Genomic DNA, 22,274 nt, shown 5'->3' with positions numbered 1-22,274 from the left:
ATCTTTTATATACCCCACATCTAGCGCGTACTTACCGTAGCAATGGACTCCCCTTAGTACAACATTTATGGTATGCTTCCACATGGCATGATTCTATGTTTTAAAAGACCAAATACAATGCCTACAGTTACGTGGAGAAGGAACATCTAAAGATATGTGAGAGGAATCAATTTTGTTCTTCCAATGTGAGTAGCGCCATGGATATGGCGGAGGTATAATGCTCTATTCTCAACAGGTATCACGTGAATCATATGTGTACATGTTAGTTCTATTCATTTATTTATACTTGGCCATAAATTCGGAGTGGAACTTGACGATCCGATCAGCCCAGTCAGTACCAGGGGCCAGGAAAGTTGTGCGGAAGTGCAGAGTGTTCTCCTTCTGGCCGAAGCCGGAGCCGGGGACAACACAGACACCGGTAGCGTCGAGAAGACGCAGGCAGTAGAACTCGTCGGCGGCACGGCCTTCGGCCTTGGCAGCCTCAATGGCCTTGGGCGGGAGGGTGATGGTGGGGAAGAGATACATGGCACCCTAGATATGAGCCACGTTAGTTATGTTCATAGGGTGGAGTATCGTGAATAACATACCTGAGGTTCCTGGCACTCGACGCCCTCCATCTGTTGGAAGGCCTTGTACAAAGCAAGGGCGCGCTTGTGTAGTCCCTCGCGGATTCCATTGTACTCCTTCTGGTACAGCTCATAGCTGCCCTCGCCCTCCTTGGGTGGGTTCACCATGAGCTCAAGCAGACATTGTCCAATGACTGGTGGGCAAAGTCCAATGCTCACAAGCTTGTAGATCTGAGCCTGGACCTCAGGGTCAAATCCAACCAACTCAAAGTAGCCACCACGCTGGCCACACTCGCCCACCATGCCCTTGGACACACTGTGAAGAGAGACCAACTCCACATAGTCATACTTGCCCGGTGTCTCCTGTTGCAGCTGACGAAGCCTCTTCTTGAACGAGACGAACTCGCCCTGGAAGACGTTCGTCTGGTAGACCTCGTCCGCGATAACCACAAGCTTCTCCTCCGCAGCAAGGTCAAGAACATTCTTGATATCCTGGGGGCTCAAAGAGGCACCAGTAGGATTACCAGGGTTGATGACTACAATCGAACGAACGTCAGTGCCGGCAGACCGGGCCTGCGCCAACGAGCTACGAATGGCAGCCACATCGGTACCCCAAGCCTTTTGCTCTTCGAGGAGGTAGGGTACACATTGCGCGTTCAGGAGAGAAAGGGTGGCAGTATAAAGAGGGTATTGCGGAATAGGGACGAGGACACCAGCCTGGGGGCTGTTGCAAATAACGTTGAGGATGGTGCTGACGCCAGACGAGGCACCAGCGCAGCAGAACAGATCCTGAGGATTGGCCGGGAATCCATCACGCTCCTCAATGAACTTAGCGACACTCTGGCGGATCACGGGCGCTCCCTGGCTGTGACTGTAAGCACCAACGCTTTGGACATCTGCCAGGAGCCTCTTCGCCCGGTCAACGACATCTTGTTCATAACCAAAGGATGTGCGAAGTGCTTCCACGTTGTTCAACAGATGGGGGTTCTCGAGGAGACTAAGTACTTGGCGGAAGAAGGTGATGGGTTTTTGGTCGAGCTGTTGGGGATTGCCAATGTTGGCAAAGATGACACTGTCGAAAGGCAATGATTTGTCTCCATTGGCCAGTTTCACACGGTACTCCTCGGCCTTGACGGCAAGCTCACCACGGACGGCATACTTGGCCTCCTTGACGTGGGGGTTGATGTTATCAGGGTTCAGGCAACGACCTGGGGTGGACAAGGTGCGCGTAGTGCTGTAGGACACTGTAGTCTGAGTCGTCATCGCGGAATCTGAGGGTATTCGTAAAGGGTCAGTTGTCTTGTTGGATTGAGTCGAGCGCTCGCCCGGATGGAGCATCCATTGGACATTTATATGGCGACCCCTATGAGGGGAAGGAATGACCATGCATGTGACGAGGTGAGGGGAGTCCTTTGCTTCTGAGCGGGTGACAGTTCAAAAATACAGGCAGGAAAGTAACTAAACCGATGTGGCATCCAATGAACAGGTGCAGAAAGGATCGACCCCGTGGGACCGAGCGATAGATTTCCGAAACACATACCTGAAGAAGGCCTGAAAGCCCCGGCGGGGAACCTTGTGCTACAGCCGTAAGACGCCCGCGGAATATGCCACGGGCCATTCGGCCGGGAAAGTGAGCATCGTAGCGGAGATGCCCGCACGAGTCTTAGCTGCCAGGTCATAATGGTCTTGAGGCAATTTTGTCCCGACGTGATCAATTGCGCGAATTTTGTCTCTCGACCGTGGGGATTCACGGGTCACTCAAGGCGCAATTAGTCAAAGATACCACTTAAGGTCTTGTCCAGCGTTGTAGAGGCCAGAGAGGGTCCAACGGCTTACACAGTGCAGGGGGAAAAAAGAATTCCCAGGGAAATCGGCTATCGCGCGAGAAATTCTGTAGGCGGTGAGTGCCGATCCGCCGCTGACTCATCCATGGAATACGAACTCAATACAACGGTACAAGGCATGGTGGGGTGGATGAGAGTAAGAATGGGGGTTCACTAGTGGAGAGAGACATTGGCATTGTCAATCATAACTGTATGGCTTGATATGGTTTGTCAGTCAACCCACAGTGGAAGAGAAATATACTCTATAGGAACCAAACTATCGGCATGGATATCGGAGTACTGCCCCGTACCTGAAATGCTACCCCACGGGTACTCCGTACTCCGTTGACCCTACCGGTGGTTCCCGTAACCGGGGAAGGACGGAATCTGGCCAGATTCGAATCTCTCTTAATCACCGATTCACGGGCTGATCTTCCGATTTTCCCTTCAGTATACATACACATGCCGGGTATGATAAAGCGCAACTGTGGACATAAAGCTTATTCCGCATTGGCTCTGTTCTCAACAGATCTGGAAAACAATGGCCGTCTGGAGCGCCAAAAGAAATCCTGGAAACTGACGCATTTGATGCCAAGTCTTCCCAAATCTACGTACGCAGCGCTTAAACTCGGTCAGCCCACATACCGTGGAGGTTTCCTAATTGCATGATATCCGATTACGACGTTTCGAGGTCAGAGTTGTCTTCGTTCATTAGACGTATGATACAGCAGCCTCGCTTGCTTTTGCTCTAACAGTAATCATGAGGACAATATTTATTAAATGACTCAAACCATCATAATCCTGAGGGATCCTTTGAAACGTTCATGGGTCACAGGACAATCCAGAATCAGGCCATTCCCTAAGAGTCGTCACCATCCACAGCTTTAGCTCCGCTCACTTCCGCGCAGTCGCACAGCCTGGCCATACTTCTGAAGTTTCGTAATCAGAGCATCTCCATGCTTGACGACGTCGGCATACTGTTTGTTCTTGTCATCTGGGCGGTTTGTTTCGATAATGCCATTTACTCGGTCAATAGTGCATGCGATGCGGTTGCTAGCGATGAACTTGGCCAGATCCCTGCAATTGTTAGTCAATATGATTACTATGCTTGTATCTGGCTGACTAGAACTTACCGGTCCAAAAAGTCCACCGTAACTCCAAAATCGCTGGCCATGCTGTTCAATCCTACCACTCGGTAGCTCTGGAGAAGCTGCTGGTAGGCACGGAGTCTCATCTCACGGACAAACCAAGCGCGGTGTTCATACAAGTACCGGTCCTGAGTTAGGAAATTATCTTCGACGGCCGCCAAGGCCACGAAGAACGACCGGTAGTTGCCATTATATAGACTGCTAACTAAATCGGCAAGAGGCGAGAAGTCCACGGGGACTTCAGCCTCAGCTTGGATCCCGGAGCCAGCCCCCAAGGTGGTCAAATTAACGGCGGTCGTAGCAGCACCTGGAGTAGCTTTAGATGTAGAAGCATCCTTCATTTCTTCGTCCTTTGCACCGGGCCCAGACGACACCTCCCCTGTTAAAGCAGCCACCCGATCCTCCCCGGACCCAAGAATAGCCTTGATCTCAGGTGCATCCACAACTTTAGCTTTGAAATCGACACGCTTCAACGACAGCGAACCTGCGAGAACGGAGTAGATGACCAATGCAGAATAGCTGCATAGTTCGTAGCTCGTGAAAGTAGACAGACTGTCAAGAAGTAAGGGAGCAGCGCCGCTGTAGGATCGAATTGTAAGCAGGTGTAGGCCTTTATACGCCTTGAGACGATTCCTCCGATCCCAGTCACCGCCGCTCTCAATAAGCGTGTTTGCCCGTTCAATGTTCTTTCTCACCGACAGGGTGTCGCCAAAGAAGAGTCCAATACGGATCATAGCCAGCACCAAGTCAATCTTGGTTCCTAGGAATGTCGTCTTTTCGAGGAGTGCTTCATGAGATTCGATAGCTTTGTCCTGTCCGACATGAGCGGTGTCAGAAAGTATAAGTGTTGGTATCCAATGTAACATCGCCACTGACCTTATCTCCTACGCGGGCCCAGAATTCAGCACGCTTCCCCCGGGCCGCAAGCACCTCGGTGTCTCCGGCTGCTTCTTCCGCCTCGTCCTCTTCCTTTTGGAAAGCATCCAACTCCTTCTTATTATCCTCGACTAGCGACTGGTATAAGGATTCATCCCATGGAAAGTCGCTCTTTTGGGGTGACTTTCGAGATGCCAGCATATTCGAGGTGATCAGTGACTTGGTTGAGCTGGCCTGGTGCTGGGGAACGCCTTCACCAGAATGGTTGAGGATACCCTCAACAGGGTGGGCAAGATGCCTGTAGAAAGGCGCCATTTTATTCTCGGAGATAGCATCCTGGACTTTTTTCAACGACGTTTGCCGCACTGTCTGCGGACACGATGGGTTGGAAAGGTTGAAGACATGTTGGGCGAGGGTAAGATCGGGGAACTTGATGTACTGCGGGTCAGACCCCATGCTGGCGACGGGCGATGAGAACTCGACGGTAAAAAACGGTTATGTAAAGGCGATATGAAAGAAAGGATGGGTGGTGAAGAGTTGACAGATGCGTTTCCAGTTTGCTTATGAATGAGATACCGGAAGAGGCAGATACATCACATAGCCAACCTACGTAGCTGACCCGAGCTCAGCTGGCGGAATGTTTTTCCGGCCCCGACACTGTTCACACTGTTATCACGTGATCTGGGCCATGCTCTCTGGGCATTATGTATCACTACCAGTAATAAATACCTATTAGCTACATCGGAACAGGAGGGACTTTACTCGCAAAAAAATATGCCAGCACTAGGCATTCACTGTTTATTAATTATTCTATACGAGGAACATTAAAAGTAAAGTGCAAGAAGTCAAGCCCTAACTCGAAGAAGCTCTTGCTATTCTTGCCTAGATAATAGTGCATGTTGACCTCGAATTTGACTTGGGAAATCTGAGCTTCCAAGAGATGAATTCTCATGGGGAGCATCAAGTGCCGTCTTATTGTTCGATTATGGAGGGGGAGTATTATCAGATAGTCTAGCAAACGCTAGTCACTATATCCGAGCCGTGGACGGAGACAATGATGTGGCCTCGCTTGCTACCTTTTCGGTATTCTTTACTCGGGTCTTAAATTAAATGGCCCCATGTCCCTATTTCTTTGTTTCTGGGATCTAAAAAGTTGGAGGGGAGATACTTAGTATACAGTACAGGGGTGTGTACTCAGCTGATCTATCGGTCTTGCTTTGTCCTGGCTTCGATGCAGCAAACAAGGTGGGCAAGACCATACTGTGTAAAAAAAAGAAAAGTGGTAAATCCAGGCACGTGCCATGGGGCCAAAAGAGCGTAGTGTAACATAGTAGCCGTGCCAGGTGAAGGAGAGCACCTTCTTTGTAGGGCTTGGTCCGCCTTTCGATAGGATTCGACTCGAGAAGTGGATCCATTCTAAGAATCAAATAACGAGAATTTCTCCAATAGCATATCAGCTCGAAATCTTAGGAAAGCTTAGTGCATTTCTTGACAGAGTATTCTAACAAGTTCCTCGAGAGATAAGAGCTCCACTCTTTATACACCTGTCCAGTGAGCTGGCGGCATTAATTAATTAAGGTATGTTAGTCCTACTATTGTATGGAGCAGAGGGCCTGGTAACTTGAAGTCGGTGGTGATGTTGGCTACTAAGGAGGCACGAGCCGAGGGCTGTAGGGTGGGAATACCAATGGTACCTAGTAAACCAGTTATAGTTGCATTTACTAAATGAAATGACCTGAGCGTTCACGTTTCGCAGGGTTTCCATCAGGTGCTCTGGTCTTTCTTTCAATTTTTTCTCACTTCTAATCCTTGGTTGTTTTTCTTCCACTTTTCAGCCTTCTATCATCTCTCCAATATTCGTGTAACTCACGGTGATCGCTGACGATTTCTGTGGTGTAACTTATCTCAATATATCTCCTGAATAATCTTGTTTGTTCCCTTGATTCTTAGCTCCGACTTTTCGCAACGTCGAAGACTAGAATATCAGGTGGCTGCAGCGTTCTCATGGATCCACAAAAACACCCCGAAGAACCGCCTGAGAAGGCTATTGCTTCTCCTGGTGCTATCGATGTTGCGCCGTTAGAAAATACTATACAAAAGGGCCGCTGGGAACGTAGTTGGCCTACCATTGCTTGCGGTGCAGGTCTCTTCTCAGATGGTTATCTCAATGGCGTATGTCTGACGCTCCCCGGAATATTTTGTCGGGTATGATTGAGAAACATCATTCTGAACTAAAAATTCAATTAGGTGATCGGATCTGTCAATACAATCCTTGGTAAAATCTACCCGGACTCATACACCAACTCGCCCGCCAGTCAGAACGTTTCTTCCATCACATTTGCAGGCACCGTACTCGGTCAGCTTGTTTTTGGCTATGTCAGCGATCATTGGTCGCGCAAATGGTCCCTGATGATCTCAACGATAATTCTGATTATATTCAGTGCCCTGTGTGCTGGAGCGTACGGATTAAATGGCAGTCAATACGGCTTGTTCGCTGCCTTGACGGCTTATCGTTTCTTCCTGGGAATTGGAATTGGTGGAGAATATCCAGCCGGATCAGTTGCAGCTGCGGAAAATACAGGCGAACTCAAGAAAGGACATCGGAATCGGTGGTTCATCATGTTCACCAACTTTCAAATTGACTTTGCATATGTTGTGTCCGCCTTGGTTCCTATGATTTTGGTCTTGATATGTACCGAGAACCATCTGCGCGCTGTCTGGCGCATAGCCCTAGGATTAGGCGTGATCCCACCCCTTAGTTTGTTTTATCTGCGATTGAAACTGGAAGAGCCAGAGGAGTTCAACAGGGAACGTATGCATAAGTTCCCTGTCTGGCTGATTATCCGGTAAGCCATCACTATTATCTATGTCGGGTGCATGTACTAAAGCGTCCGTTATAGATTTTACTGGAAGCGCCTGGTATGCCCCCAGCGATATCACTTTCACATAAGCGTCATAAACTAACCCCAGACAGACGGTGGTGTCCCTGATATGGTTTATCTACGATTTCTCGGCGTACTCCTTCAACATCTACTCCTCCAAGTGGGTGGGTATCATCCTGGGAGATAGCGCCCCTCTCTGGAAGACCTTCGGCTGGACCACTGTAACCAATGCTTTCTACATTCCGGGCTCCTTCTTGGGTGCTCTTGTGAGTGACTGGATTGGGCCTCGCAACACGTTAGCCATCGGGGTTGGCCTTCAAGGAGTTATCGGTTTCGTTATGTCAGGTTGTTATGAGTATCTCAGTATCCCAAAGAATGTTGCGGGATTTGTCGTAGTATTTGGGTAAGATAACCGGTCATTTGTTATACGCGCATCATTTGCGTCCCCTAACTCATGGCTATAGTATTTTTTCGGCTCTCGGTGAGTTCGGACCAGGAGACAATATCGGGCTTTGTGCTGCAAAGTCCAGCGCGACTGCAATCCGAGGTCAATATTACGCCATAGCTGCGGCTGCTGGCAAGATTGGAGCGTTTGTCGGCACTTATGTCATTCCTATCATCCAGAACAACGCGCCCAACGAGGTCCGTTCCGGTCAGGATCCTTTCTTTGTCTCCAGCTCGTTGTGCCTTTTGAGTGCTGCATTGGCCTACTTTCTGCTGCCACATATTGGACAGGTATGGATAACACCCTCTCATACCACTTCTCCCAATGGAAAGGCGCGACTTATATCGTCGATTAGGACACTATTACCGAAGAGGATGAAAAGTTCCGTGCTTTTCTCGAGGCCAACGGATATGACACCTCGACGATGGGCAACAGAGAAGCACAGTAGCCGACTTTCACCATTTGCATCTCTTCCTGCAAATCCGTATGTTCGCAGCCCGACCCCTACTTATCAAGTGCCAGCTCCCTTGTTATTCCTTGCGACATGTTCCACAAAGAGACGGCCCCTGCAACATCCGTGACCAATAGGCCCCAGAAGCAGTATGTATGACACGACCGGACGAGAATTTCCCTAGCCCATGTTAGGCCATATCAATGCCCTACTGCATCGCGTGACAGTACCCCCCGTGCGACCCGCGACGGAAGATGGTTCGAGTGCCCAGAAGCGAGATATATAGAAGCCCCCATTGCAGCGAAGGCTCGGGTTGATGATATATAACCTTCATTGTCATGCCCTTGATGTATTATAACTGTGACCCATGGTCATCATGGAGAACGTTAATGACGATTACTATATTTTCCTCTGCCAACGCAACACACCCTACCCGCTATTATACTTGTAGTAATTGTGTCTGATCGCTCTTCAAGTATGCATTTATCAAGACAAGCAAGATATGAGAAACTTTTATCCACGAGGGCTGGGGGTTTTGTTTGACCCTGTATCGTGTCACACTTTGATATGGGAGAAAGACAGGCTAAGAAGAGAGGAAGAACGGTGATAAGAGGGAAACAAATGAAAAAGGACAAAGAAAGAAAAGAGAAAGAGAAAAGAGAATCTAGAAAGATCGGTGAGGAGTCTGCTCTAGACTTAATAAATTAGAAATCAGTAAACAGGAAGCAAGAAACCCAGTAGAAGTTCGTAGGAGTTGTCGCCATAGTAGTACTACCTATTGCAGAGATACTACCTAGAAAGGCAATCGAAAGCGGCAAGTAAAGACCGTGAAATCTCCGAGATTGTGACTTTCCTCGTCTGCACGAGCAGCCGAGGTTGAGGGTCAATGCCCGACGCCAGTTCCTCCAGCCGCTTTCCCCGGAGATTCAATTACCGACCACCTTCCATTAAACTCTCCCATATCACGCCAACGCCGCGGCTGCCATCCCTTTTCCTTCTCCTTCTTCTGCATCCTGGCTGTGAAGTGCCGTTTCCTGTCTCTCGACATTTATAAAGCTACCAGCTGGTCTGTGGTTATCGCTGCCGTCATACCCCTCTCTTCCACATCCACAACACACCGGAACACATCTTCCGGCTTTTAACGATACCAAAGACACCATCCGTGCGATCGTTTTAATATATAAAATTCTCTGCCAATATGGTCGCTGACGCTTTGGCTTATCATCCTACCTTGGCGCACTACTTGCGCTTTGTTGCTACGACTGGTATGTGGTGCTCTTCTCCCTCTTCCAAGTTCCTTTGTGCGGTTAGCGACCGAGGCCCATTCATGTCGTTGCTGCGTCTACTCGACCGCCCACCGAATTATGGGAAGCTAGAAAATGAAATCGTCACTGAAAATGTTTTCTTGCGATATATGCATATGAGCTAGTTCTGATGAGCATACAGTGGGTCGTGACAAAATCCTTCGTACGCTGCAATACTTCTCACGCTTTTATGCCTGGTACCTGTATCGCACAAACCGCCCGCAGTCTTCTATCGACCCCTACAATGCAATTAAGAAGCAGTTCGGTACGACAAGAAAGATTCTGAGGATCGGAAAGTTTGCCGAGCACCTCAAGGCAGCAGCTGTCGCTGCAGACAACAAGAGCCCCATCGACCCTGTTCTCCGCTATCTAGCTGTCGGTCGCCAGCTCGGTTACGCCGGATATCTGACTTTGGATACTATCACCGTTGTTGACGTTATCGGCTTCCGGAAACTTGCTGCGGCTAAGCGCCTGCAGGATACCGCCTATCGGTCATGGTTGGCTGGATTAATTTGCAGCGCTATTGCTAGTGCCTACTCCCTTTGGAGACTGCGGGAGAAGGAGAGGACCCTTGACCGCACCGAAGGCGAAGGCGTCGTGGAGGCAAAGAAGCTTGAGAAGTTTGTGCACCTTGAACGTCTTGGCATCCTATATTCAGTAGCTAACCTAGACTTTCCAGGGAACGTTCCGCTGCCCGCACCCAGCTCTTCTCGGACCTATGCGACTTGACCATTCCTGTTTCCGGTCTGGGCCTCGCCAACCTCGACGACGGAATTGTTGGTATCGGAGGTACAGTCAGCAGTTTGCTAGGCGTGGTATCTCAGTGGCGGAAGACCGCATGAGCGGATAAAGTCAGGGGATTTCTGATTGAATTCCATGAGGCTGACAGCATATGGCATTGATCTATCCGTTGATGTCTACGTTGAGGGGGCGTTGTGTATTTCTTACACTTCATCGAACCCCAGCCTCAGAATAAGAGTTATGGTGTATAGGTCTAAGTGGATCAAGATTTAGGCGAACGCTTGTGTGGAAGGATTCGACAAGGGAGACGCGATCTAGTAGTCTTCGGTTTTCATGAACATATTATGTACCTTAAGAGTTTATTATATCTGTTTAACATGGTTTTTTTTTTCAGTAGTTCTTCCTACTGTGAGTAGCATATTTCAATCTTTAGGAAATATGTGTTTATATTTATGAATTCATATAAAATTTTGAATTAATGAATGCACTCGTACATCTTCGCCAATTCTTCTCACTCGCCCTTGTAGCATGTGATCTTTTTTGTTTCACATGAACTTCACATGATTCTGCCAGGAATTGTTGCAGCCTGAAGGTTAAGGCAATGTAGCTGGGTCTCGACGTAGGAACTGAGTTCAGTCACCAAGCAAACAACAGGATAATGCTTATATGGCAAGTAACCGGCAGTTTATAATCCACCTCAATGCTTCAAGTACACAACAGACGTGTTCGAATTCCTAGTCCGCGATAATGCATGCTCAGCAATAATTAGCCGACATGGAGAAAGTGGCTGTTTACAGCACATATTTCTCTGCTTTTATAATAGATGATGTTGATCACAGATACATATGAAGGTCATGAAATGCGACAGGGCGCATTTTCCTAAACAACTTAAAATGCGTACAAGAGCTAATTATCAACAGGGGCATCTGGCATTCCACTGAATCAGATCCTAGGGAGCATTTGACAGTGGATTTCAAGAAACGATGCACAACATGTTACGGCTCATCATGTCTACAGACCAGAGGCAGAAGCCTCTAAGAAATGATGAGAGCGAGTAAGCTTGGTCTAGGATGGCTTATTCTACCACTAGAATAATTTGACAAGAACGGGAGAATTCGCAACCCGATACCTAGGCCAAAAGCCCTGCTAGAGAATTGGATCGAGAGTTTAGCCGGTGATGACAAGGCACAGTTCATAATGTTTTTGAAAGGAATGATGAAAATAGACCCCCACAATCGCCTAACGCCAAAAAAATTACTGGCTGAGCCTTGGCTTCAAGATGGTAGCTGTGGTGATTGGTTAGCAGACTAGAAAAAAAGAGGAAACGGACACGATCCTGAAGGAAATAGTTCAAGATGTGGCCCCTGTACACAGCAACCACACCTACGTTTCTTATTGAACATCATGGTGCTAATATCATTCTACGCACAGTTGCATACTCAACTTGAAGTGTCTCAAAGATATCTGACACATCGATTGATGCGGGTCTTGCATAAGGAAATGGGGATGGCGAGGAACATTTATGATATAGCTAATTCGGCCTAACCTACAGAGTCTACTCCGTACCTAGAATAAGAATATGTGTCGTCCCCTTAGCCGATGCCAGATGATAAAAAGTATAACTCACCATCAATACTTCATACCTCTGATAGACGGATCACCCCTTTTTCAAAGAGCCCGAAACCTCTTGAGCTTCCACTGAGAGCTATCCACAGAGGCCAGCCAATAATTATCCTTTGGTCATTTGACACTCGTTCAATGTCCAGACCGGCTGACCCTCGAATTCCACATAAGAAAACGCCATTTCTAGTCATCAGCCCCATCGATTGGACAGGCGACCTCATGGAAGCGGACATCAATCGAATCCTCATTATTTCGGTTCTGGAGGTAGTCGTTCTGGATCGTCAAGCCCTTGAAGTTTGGGATCCCATTAGGAGGCTCGACTTTAGCAATTTCCAATGTAACGGGGTACCGAGTCCCCATCGTATTCAGTACATTTTCGCTCTGCGACATAGCCTCCAATGCGTGGTCATCATCGCGACGGCCCTTGAAACGGAGATAGTAGTAGTAACTGTAAAATCCAGGATACGTGTTGCCGCCGAGGTTGGTTGCAATCCAACTTCCGCCGTTGGTCACGGTGCTTCCTTTCGGATCCCACAGGTAGAATTTCCCACCGTCTGGCACCCATTGATGTTTGCTTCCGTCTTTCAAGGGAAAGCCTCTGGAATACCACACTTGGAAGATTTTCTTGGAGCCTCCAAACTTGTAGTAGCTGTATACGCCACCGTCCGAGCCCAGAGTGTCACCGCGTCGGTTCTCGATGTAGTAGCAGCTTCCATAGCGCAGGCCCAGTGCGCCCGACAAGGATTCCTCTTTTGAAGAAGGCTGGGTCACTTGGGAGATCAGGTCATTAAGATTGGGCCAGTATGGACTGAGGCTGGCAGGTTCGGGGACACTGATTTGGTCAACCTGCGGGCGATACGGACTGGCGGAGACTTGGCCGGCCAAGTTGGAAGCCAGGAGAGCATTTAAAATGAGGCAAACAGATGTATGCATCTTGAAAAATCAACGGATACGTGGACTAACAGCTCTTAGTCGATTGATCGTAGGCGAGTGGGATGTATACCCTACGGTAAGAATACCAAAAGGACGGATGACTGCGGGCTTAAATATTGCAGACAACAGCATAAACCTCAAGAATTTCTACTCACCAAAGAAACCGAAAACTACAGTTTACCCATGGTAATTGTTCTTGTTGCGATACAGACAGCGAATATCATTGTTGGGTCAACGACGTCATGTGTTTCCCTATAGGGCTCGACTCCTTCCGTCTTCAGCTCAAAGTTATCTCAATCAACTGTTTGCGTATGATTTCTTCGTTAAATAACATCATGATATTGAGATGAGATATACCTGACGTGAACGAAATGTGAGAGGTAAAAATGAGGCTACTACAAAGAGTGTGAAATCGTCATTGAAAACCTTTCTTGCGATATCGACATTCCGCTGGAGTCCAGGCCTCGCCCGGGTCTGGACAGGCTATTGCACAAAAATTTGACGCACTTCCTAGGAAGAGTGGTGTTCCACAGAATTCGCAGCGCGTATGTTCACATCTTGCCTTTCAGTTGTGGCCGAATGCTTAGAGCTGGGATGGGCGCGTATTGCTTCCATAGGAATATGCGGTATTAAAGGGTCGTTATACTACTTTTCTGTTCACTCTAACGACAGTCTCTATTGCGTATATAGTCCCAAATGGCTGGTTCTTTGTGTATTTGTACTGAAAAACCGGACACTAATGGCAAATATGTAAGTTTATCAAATGAAGATATTCATTTTCACCGACTTGGGGGAAATTACAAGTACTAATGGGTTTATTAGGGCTATAGCTTATGGGGTTTATGCCGCCAGGGTAAAGAAGAGATACTCTCTACCTTGTCACCTTGTGGGAATCATTCGTGGTGATATGTCATGCGATTATTGCGATTATAAGTATTATTCCCAAAACATTGATCTTTTGAGAAGATATAAATGCACAGAGCTGTCGTACTCTCAATGCAGTATGCACTAGTCCTAATAAGGTTCAGGTTATGATGAACCTGCGACTGTTATAAATTTTTGTGTCTGTAGTAACTGGCTATATATCCACATTAACCTTGCTGTCTAATAGCCCAGTAACAAGAGATAGGCTAGTTGACCCAACCAATATTCTTTGACAGTGGTATGTAGAGCTACCTTCGACAGTGCGAGCGTTACAGAGCCATCCTGTACTGACCTTCGCGATCGCTTGTCCAATGGCTTGATATCTCCAGTGAAAGATATAGGACGGAGCAGTTCCAGTCCCGCCCTTGCTAGTGGCATAGAGAAGAGAGCGCCTCCAAGGGAATAGTTGATCCACGATCGGATGCACACAGCAAAGCCACGGCATGACACCAGAGCATATGCCTGTGAATGGCACCATGCCACCGGTTACGATCGTTGCCCGTGCCAGGCCTATCGTATGGAATTTACTGGGGCGAATGCTACAGGCAGTAGATAATGTAGTGCGTTTCATTCGATGCGCGAGTCATCATTTGGCGCTCCATGACCGTCAAATGCACATATGTAGATCACTCTACCGAGATATGCAGGCTAGCCCTAAGTATTCGTATGAACCTAATTTACTGCCTTCCATCTTGAGTGGGAAAACTGCTTGAATCAACTTATCAACATGATTGCAGAAGAAGGAAATCTCTAGAGATAAATCACAACATCACTCATCGATGTGCTATTTCTCTTCTTTCTCCGACCGTTTCTATCTGGCTCCTAAGGTAGCAACAGCGTGTAGAAGCCCCTCCCTCTATTTTACACACATATAAATAGCCATTTCAACATCGGAGCAAGGCAATGCAAGATCCAATCTATATTCAACCCATCTTATAACTGGTTGAATATCCAGATAAGGAGTAATATCTTCCAATTATACGCGACATCTATTGTTTTGTTGTGCTGCAATGTGATACATCCAAGGTGGCTGGGTGGCTAATCCCAAATTTGTGTCCGCCTATTGCAGCAATATTGAAACATGTCTGGTATGGCGCTATCGGTGTAACACCATTGGACAATCCCCTGACTCTAGACGGTGAGCTCTTTACCCCTGTTGCCGATCACAAGTCAGATCACGTCGATCACTATCAATATGTCTAGCCAAGCTTTCTCGCGCCGCGATGCCCCCCTGCAAGGGTGCGTGTAACAGGTCCACTCGGGTACGCAAGCCCCTGAGTTGTATGTTTCGAGACACTTGCAGAAGGATGAATGGCGGCTAGAACAGATAACACAATACGCGCGGGTGATTGTTGATCATTCTTGATCTAACTTTATATCGTACCCCGAAGATGGAAGCGCTTCCACAAAACTGTTGGTTTTTCCTTTCACGTAAAAGGAAATACAGTCGTGATCAACCTACGTGCTTAGTGACATTCATTATCAACCTGAGTCAATGAAAGCTCCCAGCAGGCTAGGGATCTCCAGGGGTGTCCTACGCTCAACTCAAGAGCCTTACGAATTATACCTTGGCCGCAACTGTCAATTGAGACAACTCATATCATTGCTTGGGTTGGAACAGAATGTTACACCCAATCCTTGATGTTAGCAATTTTAACATTGTACTTACCGTCTTGAGTATGTCCATAATGTTTTGAGAGAGGTAGCTTGATAAAAGACAGCTCACATTCTACTAAGGTCTCTATATCCTTCTTTACGGCTATATATCTCTGCAATTCAAGCAAAGATGGTATCTAGGTGAAGCTCGTATGTAGCACTACTCCTATAGTATCGGCGATAGCTAATCTTGCGCAGTGCCTGCATTTCTTGTCGGCATCTCTTTTGGACCTTTTGGCGCCAAGTTTCTAAATATCTCACAATGGGGAGGAGAGGAAGCTGAAGAGCGCAGCGAAATCACCTATGTAGAGTCTACCTTGTAGCGTTATGAAGAATATGACTGATAAAAACAGGCATTGACACGCTTGGTTATCGGGATCCAATTGGTTAAAGTCGGATACCAATTGCCAAAGCGATACATAAAGCAGCGCTCCATCGAACTTATCATCTGTCTACTTCCCCTCATGGGAATAGGGTGGGTTATAACATCTTCATGCATTATGCTCATGGTTCCTAACCTCTCATTTGTAAGTGCCGTCGCTGTCAACGCCCTTTTCACGTTATAAACGCCAGTACTGATAAACAATGCTCTGATACAGGTTGCTGCGCTGATCATCGGCTCATGCGTGACATGCACTGATCCCGTTTTATCACAAGCAATTGCCAAGGGTCCGTTTGCTGACAAGTACGTCCGCCGGAATCTCCGTGAATTCATTTCTTCCGAGGCGGGTGGAAATGACGGGCTTGGGTTTACCTTTCTATTGCTGGCCGTCTCGCTCCTGCGGTACGCTGAGACTCCTACAAATACCGAAAGTTTAGACGAATTTGATCTGGTTCGGGGAATCCCGGACGTACTTAGCACCTCTGATGTCGGTCGCTTCGGCGGAGGTGTCGGTAAAGCTTTGAAGCATTGGTTTGTAGAAGGCGTCTTATACATGATCGTCGTAGGAGCTACGTATGGTGCTCTGATAGGGTTTGTATCTCGCAAACTATTGGTCCTAGCCCTGAAGAGGTATGTGAGCTTTGGTGATTGTAGGGAAATTTTGCTGACTTTCACACTAGGAAATGGATTGAGAACGAAAGCCTCTCCCTTGTACCGACGGCTATTGGGGTGAGTTCTATCTAGGTGACCGCAAACCAGGCCTAACTTTCTGTAGATGTTAGTCGTCGGCACATGCGGTTGCGTCGGCTCAGACGAGACCCTCGCATGCTTCATGGCCGGGTGTTTCTTGAATTGGGATGGCTTGTACAATTCCGAGATGCAGGCTCGTCATGACACTTTTAACCCTACACTCGAAACCCTCCTAAACTTCGGCACCTTCATGTACCTCGGTGCCGTTATGCCATGGGAACAATTTCATATGCCCCACGACACTGGAATCACACTCCCGCGCCTACTTGGGTTGGGCTGTTTGATTCTACTTCTTCGTCGAATCCCAGCAATCCTACTTGGATACCGCTTCATGCCGGCCGTCTGTAATGACTGGGCTGAAGCTTTGTTCATGGGTTACTTTGGCCCGATAGGTTAGTATTTCCCTGTTTTTGCCTCCAGTGCAGATCCTAGAAACTAACCATTCTTTTAATCACAAGGTATTGGCGCAATCTCATATGTCGAATATGCACGTCGACTCTTTCCCGAGCCCGGCGAAAGCGACAATGAGATCAATAACTTAACCGCAGCCATGACTCCCAGTGAGTAAATCGAACTCTGTGAGAGTGAAAAACAGCCGCTGATCAAGAAGCAAGTCGTATACTGGCTCGTCTTCTTCTCGATCCTCGTTCACGGTTTATCCGTCCCTATCCTTAACACATGCTACAAACTCTGCAACGTGCCATACATCTGCGACCACCCCGTGGAAGTCCTCCTTCTCTCGAACAACGAGCCCCTCCCCAACAACAGCACGGCAAATCGCGGACGACACTCAGTGATGGTCAACAACCGCTTCTCACGACCTCCAGATAGTGACAACGAGACGGACGATGGTCAAGCAGAAGACACAGCAGCGATACTGAGAAGAAGCGAAGACAGCGGCGGCATAAACGATGGCCGACTAGAATCACGGAACTCAATACAAATGATACACCGGGCAGTCGACACAAGAGATATGGTGTAGAATAGCATTGCATAGCATGGCATAGCACAACACAGTCTACGCAAAAATTGGCCTACGCACGATCATTCAAAACAGTGCGTTGAAACTAAACCCACAATATCATTCACTCATCAACGCATTTGTATATCATCATCGTATCATCAGGTATTCCCTAATCCATCCCAGCAAACCGAACTCCACCAACAACACTCCACCTCATAACACCCGAAATAACACCCTTAAACAGGGCAAGTCTAAACACCACCACCTATCAGCATCTACCTCACACCCCAACCCCAAGCACAGGAAACAACCATACCTTTCCACAAGAGCTGCAAGTCTTGGTCTCATCAGGGATGGGAGCGTTGCAGGAGGGGCAAGCAGAGTGGGCCATTTTGTTTATAGATCGAAGCAACTCGAGAAGATAGAGAACTACAGCACGGATCTCACATTAGCGTCTCTCTCCCCAAACAAAAGCCCATTAATTAACACAACCCAGAAGTATGATAAGTCTTACCGAGCTAGGTTGCTGTTGGGGACCTTGAGTGAAAAATAAAATCAGGGAATGAGTACTAGTAGTAGAGTGAAGAAAGTGAGAAAAGTGAGTAATGAGAAATAGACGAGTGGTGATTTGAACCTGAATTACCCCGCCGTGCGTTGGGTTGTGCTTTTTTTTGCCCCGCTTTTGGGTGGTGTGAGCCTATCACGAGATTGACAACACATAGACTCCGTTATTATTTGTTGGGATTAGGTGTGAACCTTTGGAGGGGTATCTGGGATCTGGGAGATTGGTTTAATCTCCTGGGTGGCTTTTGTTGTAGAGGGTTCTTGGTGTTTTGTGGTGATTTGGATGTAGTAGCTGAGTTGACCCGATATATAATTTCATAGTGGTGTTAGAGGGTTCCTTGTCATGTCGCTTCATTAAACAGAGGATTCTTGTATTTCTAAAAGCGAAAATAATTAATTAAATAATCAATAGTATTGTACCCTATATTACTAAGTATACAATGTGCTATATTGCCTTTTCTTTCTCCGGCCAAAATATGTTCACTCAGCATCGGATAAAATTGACATATAGTTCAGGGTGTAAACAGATTACTTATCCAGGAAATCCACCTAACCCACCTGGGCACCTCAATCTAAACCAAACACAGAATAAACACAACAATAAATGAAACAGTCCCTCTCATGTCACCGGCTACTCGGAACGAATAGACCTGCCTATATGACAGGTTACATTCGCTGCCAGGCGCCCGTCGGGACTCCGATCCGGATATATATTTTGTATCTTGAACACTCCTATCGGGAGGATTAGGATCGAACATGGACAATGAACCCGATCCCTGTTTTCGGGTCGGGGTAGGTATCCTTCGGGATGTGTGTATCGGAAAATTCTCGTTGAAATACAGTGGTATTGAAGGGGATCTTATTGGGGTAACATGATAAAAACTCTTCTTCCGTTTACTAATAATGGATGGTAGCATCCGTTTCATAGGATTCATTTGGTGCATTGGAGAATGCATGTGACAATACATGAAGCAAAGAGTCGAAGATACATGTCTTAGAGAACGTCGAGAGTCATAAAACAAGTCATTAGTGGGCCATGCAAGATGTGTAAGCTTGGACCCCGGTCAAGTGGCGTTCTTCATAGAACCGTGCGTGGATGTATATCAAAATAATCAAGAACGAAAGAATACATATATCATTACTCATTACACAGACCGTAAAGTCCACAATAGCACTGCTGGGTATCCGGACATCTAATTTCAAGTCAGCACCGTGCTCATTCCTAGTAATACCAAGCACGGATGATGCTCACGAAACTGGGTCCTCTAAGAATACCATATGCCAGAGCATTTCAAATACAGACCCAACGGTAAAGTTATCTAGACTCGTAGAGAGAGCCCAATCTCGCATGTGGACATAGTCTTCTCGTGGTCGCTGATGAATCCGTTCTCTAGTGAGAGCGAACTGACCGCAGCACACTCCCCCAATCTCCTTTGGTACCGTTTCGATTGATGTGTTGAAGAGTTCAGTGTAGATGGTGGTGAAATTACGGTATACAATGCTTGAGCTTGAAACTAGCTCGGGATCGAAAGGGCGGACTGCGGTTGGACAGCCCGGACGATGATGGCAACGAAGGTTCGCATATCCTGTCTGCTTTACCGCCTCGAGGCGCAGCATAGACAGGACAGTAGACGAATTCGTGTCACCAACATCATTATGCCATTGTGTAGCTGATGCGTGCATGAAAACTGTGATATCAGTCAAGGTATCGTACTGGTCAATAATGTGCGTCAAGTACACCATGCCCTCGCGCCCTTTGTTCTCCGGAACCGGAAAGTACCCAGGCTCATTATCAACAGTGTAGATATATGGTGTCCATCTGTTTCAAAAACTATCAGTTCAGGTTCCGACAATAGGAAATAGCTAACGCTAACTGAGGCTGAAGATCGTCCACCCAGGATACATTCTCTTCTCGTATTTTAGCCAAAACCAGTGCTTTGGATAGTGTCAATGGTAGCGGGTTATAAGGGCTATGAATCTTTTCTAGATCGGCGTTAGTCACGTTACACAGGCCCGATAGCAGTGGATCGTACCTCGCACTGATACACGGTTTTCCCCATTCAGCTTTGACACAAGGGTTAGAAGCACTACACCCAGCAATATTATGTAGAGTACAAGAAAATGCCATATGTACCGACGCCAAACCTGAATGGAAGGACTTCTTGGTCGCCACAAGGCATCCAAGAGCGTGCCCATTGTTCCGCCGCGGGTCATGGATGTCCGTGAGAAAAAGATCAACCGCTAGTGTCCTGAGCGGAGTTCAGTTCAGATCGGATCGAGATACAGTGGGGCTAACGGTTGGAACAGGAATTCTTTATGAAGCACCTCGTAAAGAATATTGTCTATGTTGTCCAGTCGATTATAATTGAGCATTACTGGTTATGTTCTTTCCCTCTGAATTCGATACTGGGTAAAACTGTAGATATCATAAGTGTTGATTTTTTGGTGAAGTTGAACATGTAATGTGACCAATGATCGCTCCTCGATATTTTTAAACGGGTCCATCCGCAATTGCGTTCCAGGCATTCAAGAGAATCCTCTGCGTCCACGTGATGCAGAGTGAAATATTTGCCTCAGGCACCTATCACCACCGTTACAATTCGGATAGGGGATGCTTCACACTACATTTGATTGTTGACTTTGGGACTGATCTCACCGCCGATTATACCCTCTTCATCCGACTGATTCTGGCCAAGTCTGACGAATGACCACAAGTAGGTGCTGCGTGACATGAAGAACCCAGCAGCAACTACTATCTATGTTCAGGCATCAGCGAGTAGGTAGCCTCATTGGTGGTAAGCCTGCAATCGTTATCATATTCCATCCTATCGCAGGGATGAATGTTTACAAAGTCGGTGACAGCATGTCCCTTTTTTACTTAAGTTGTATCTGTGGCTGTTCAGATTCTGTCTAGACCACTCCTGAATGGAGTACTATGAGGCATTTTCCACTTTTTTTAGTAATTACCCCTAGAAGTATGTAAGAGGTGTCGATTTTTGCGTCTTCACGGCGAACTCCTTCCTAAATCTTCCGTAATAGGAACCCTTACCGTACCCACTTCCCGACCCAACTCTAGAGCCTGGGCCGAAATGTGATAGAGCCTTATTTTAGGAATAGTTGATGTTCCTAACTTACCCGATTTGTGGATCTCCACAATACTGAAGCCTGGTAGTCCTGGCCATGGCCTTTTTACACGAATTGAAAGAATCAATATCCGTCAATTCTGAACATTAATCTGGTCGTGTGCATTGTTGCCTGGGTTCGTTGTAGGCGAGAATGTTGTCCATTTCCAGGGGAGGATTAGCGCCCGGAAGAGATCCGTTGTGGCCCAGGCGTTTCGGATGCGGGGTACAGACGAAGGTAAGATACCAAAAGGAACCTAGTGGTAGGGAGGCGGTAGTGTACTATCGATTACCGGCATGTGTCCTTCGTAGGCCTACATCATCATTGGGTCGACACTGGTAAATTCTTGGCCGAAGAGCGCTTATCACTTGACATCGCGTGGGAAATGACCAGGGGCGCCTGACCAGTACGTAGTGTCTCGGAATATTTTGGGGAGAGCTCGGAAGTTCCTGGGCGATCAGGTTTTCATGTGCTTTTTGCGTGGATACTATCCTTATTACGCAGAGCCTCGTCCAGGAACTCATTCCTGGCATATGGGTCCGAGATAAGTTTTGAATCCTGCAAAGTTCATATCGGATAATAGTTTGCAAAGGGGTAATATCGTCATGCTAGGGGCAAGTATTTTTACTATGGTATTCAAACGAATCTTCACCTAGAACAAGGAACAATGAATGCCTTCCTTCTCCTTCTGAGCGAAAACCGCGGCAATATCTTCTGCCCACTTTGTGACGTTGGATTGAAAATCAGACAGAGAGGGGGGCTCTGATTGGTCGGCAACGGTTAGCCTCGGGAGCCGAATGACTAACAGTATGCCTAAAGGAGGAAAGCGTCATTTAAAATGATGAACGGGAACCCGAGAATTCAGCCGGGATTTCGTCATGAGCACGTCTCGTTTGGTTAGGATGAAGTGATTATTGGTTTCTATTGATTGTTACCCTGAAGAGGGGCTAAAGATAGTCACTCGTTTGGGGGCGATACTGCGCCACTGGGCATTTCGACATCGTCGTTACTCTTCTAGAGCGTTTGTTTTCACCCATGTGGTCTTGAGCTCCCCCGGTCCGGCAGTAAAGGTCTAGCCGAAAATGTTCTCCCCGCAATTTGGGTCTTGGCCGCTTGACC

General features: G+C 47.3%; 7 protein-coding genes across 7 annotated transcripts; 3 read left to right on the top strand and 4 right to left on the bottom strand.

Annotated features, from left to right (window-relative positions):
• Window positions 1-58: 58 nt before the first annotated feature.
• On the bottom strand, window positions 59-2,548 carry BDV37DRAFT_82189 (putative alanine aminotransferase). Its single transcript, XM_032091283.1, has 3 exons — window positions 2,107-2,548; window positions 588-1,837; window positions 59-531 (listed from the first exon to the last, which is right to left on the bottom strand). The coding sequence occupies exons 1-3, from the start codon at window positions 2,243-2,245 to the stop codon at window positions 277-279; spliced, it is 1,644 nt and encodes a 547-aa protein (XP_031947033.1). The 5' UTR covers window positions 2,246-2,548; the 3' UTR covers window positions 59-276.
• Window positions 2,549-3,165: 617 nt separating this feature from the next.
• BDV37DRAFT_82049 (proteasome regulatory particle lid subunit RPN7) lies at window positions 3,166-5,047 on the bottom strand. The gene is made up of 3 exons (XM_032091282.1): window positions 4,414-5,047; window positions 3,523-4,349; window positions 3,166-3,466 (listed from the first exon to the last, which is right to left on the bottom strand). The coding sequence occupies exons 1-3, from the start codon at window positions 4,867-4,869 to the stop codon at window positions 3,274-3,276; spliced, it is 1,476 nt and encodes a 491-aa protein (XP_031947032.1). The 5' UTR covers window positions 4,870-5,047; the 3' UTR covers window positions 3,166-3,273.
• Window positions 5,048-6,417: 1,370 nt separating this feature from the next.
• On the top strand, window positions 6,418-8,188 carry BDV37DRAFT_278047 (putative MFS phospholipid transporter (Git1); the record flags this gene model as incomplete). The annotated part of the gene is made up of 6 exons (XM_032085933.1): window positions 6,418-6,585; window positions 6,661-7,259; window positions 7,314-7,332; window positions 7,388-7,698; window positions 7,760-8,030; window positions 8,096-8,188. 6 exons carry the CDS (start codon window positions 6,418-6,420, stop codon window positions 8,186-8,188), a joined length of 1,461 nt encoding a protein of 486 aa, XP_031947031.1.
• An 876-nt stretch (window positions 8,189-9,064) lies between these two features.
• On the top strand, window positions 9,065-10,715 carry BDV37DRAFT_236699 (PEX11 family protein). Its single transcript, XM_032080637.1, has 3 exons — window positions 9,065-9,456; window positions 9,638-10,115; window positions 10,175-10,715. Exons 1-3 carry the CDS (start codon window positions 9,390-9,392, stop codon window positions 10,335-10,337), a joined length of 708 nt encoding a protein of 235 aa, XP_031947030.1. The 5' UTR covers window positions 9,065-9,389; the 3' UTR covers window positions 10,338-10,715.
• A 1,327-nt stretch (window positions 10,716-12,042) lies between these two features.
• BDV37DRAFT_278045 (uncharacterized protein) lies at window positions 12,043-12,792 on the bottom strand (the record flags this gene model as incomplete). The annotated part of the gene is made up of 1 exon (XM_032085932.1): window positions 12,043-12,792. The coding sequence occupies one exon, from the start codon at window positions 12,790-12,792 to the stop codon at window positions 12,043-12,045; it is 750 nt and encodes a 249-aa protein (XP_031947029.1).
• A 2,546-nt stretch (window positions 12,793-15,338) lies between these two features.
• BDV37DRAFT_278044 (putative plasma membrane antiporter) lies at window positions 15,339-17,486 on the top strand (the record flags this gene model as incomplete). The annotated part of the gene is made up of 9 exons (XM_032085931.1): window positions 15,339-15,393; window positions 15,454-15,522; window positions 15,571-15,677; window positions 15,726-15,899; window positions 15,972-16,384; window positions 16,435-16,483; window positions 16,530-16,896; window positions 16,963-17,064; window positions 17,119-17,486. 9 exons carry the CDS (start codon window positions 15,339-15,341, stop codon window positions 17,484-17,486), a joined length of 1,704 nt encoding a protein of 567 aa, XP_031947028.1.
• A 1,684-nt stretch (window positions 17,487-19,170) lies between these two features.
• BDV37DRAFT_278043 (DUF3431 domain-containing protein) lies at window positions 19,171-20,228 on the bottom strand (the record flags this gene model as incomplete). Its single annotated transcript, XM_032085930.1, has 4 exons — window positions 19,171-19,225; window positions 19,285-19,851; window positions 19,907-20,015; window positions 20,066-20,228. The coding sequence occupies 4 exons, from the start codon at window positions 20,226-20,228 to the stop codon at window positions 19,171-19,173; spliced, it is 894 nt and encodes a 297-aa protein (XP_031947027.1).
• Between the last annotated feature and the right edge of the window lie 2,046 nt (window positions 20,229-22,274).

Source organism: Aspergillus pseudonomiae (genome assembly GCF_009193645.1).
Source record: "Aspergillus pseudonomiae strain CBS 119388 unplaced genomic scaffold BDV37scaffold_2, whole genome shotgun sequence".
NCBI classification, from domain to species: Eukaryota; Fungi; Ascomycota; class Eurotiomycetes; order Eurotiales; family Aspergillaceae; genus Aspergillus; species Aspergillus pseudonomiae.
Note: the sequence above shows the minus strand (reverse complement) of the source record. Positions and strands in the feature narration are given on the sequence as shown.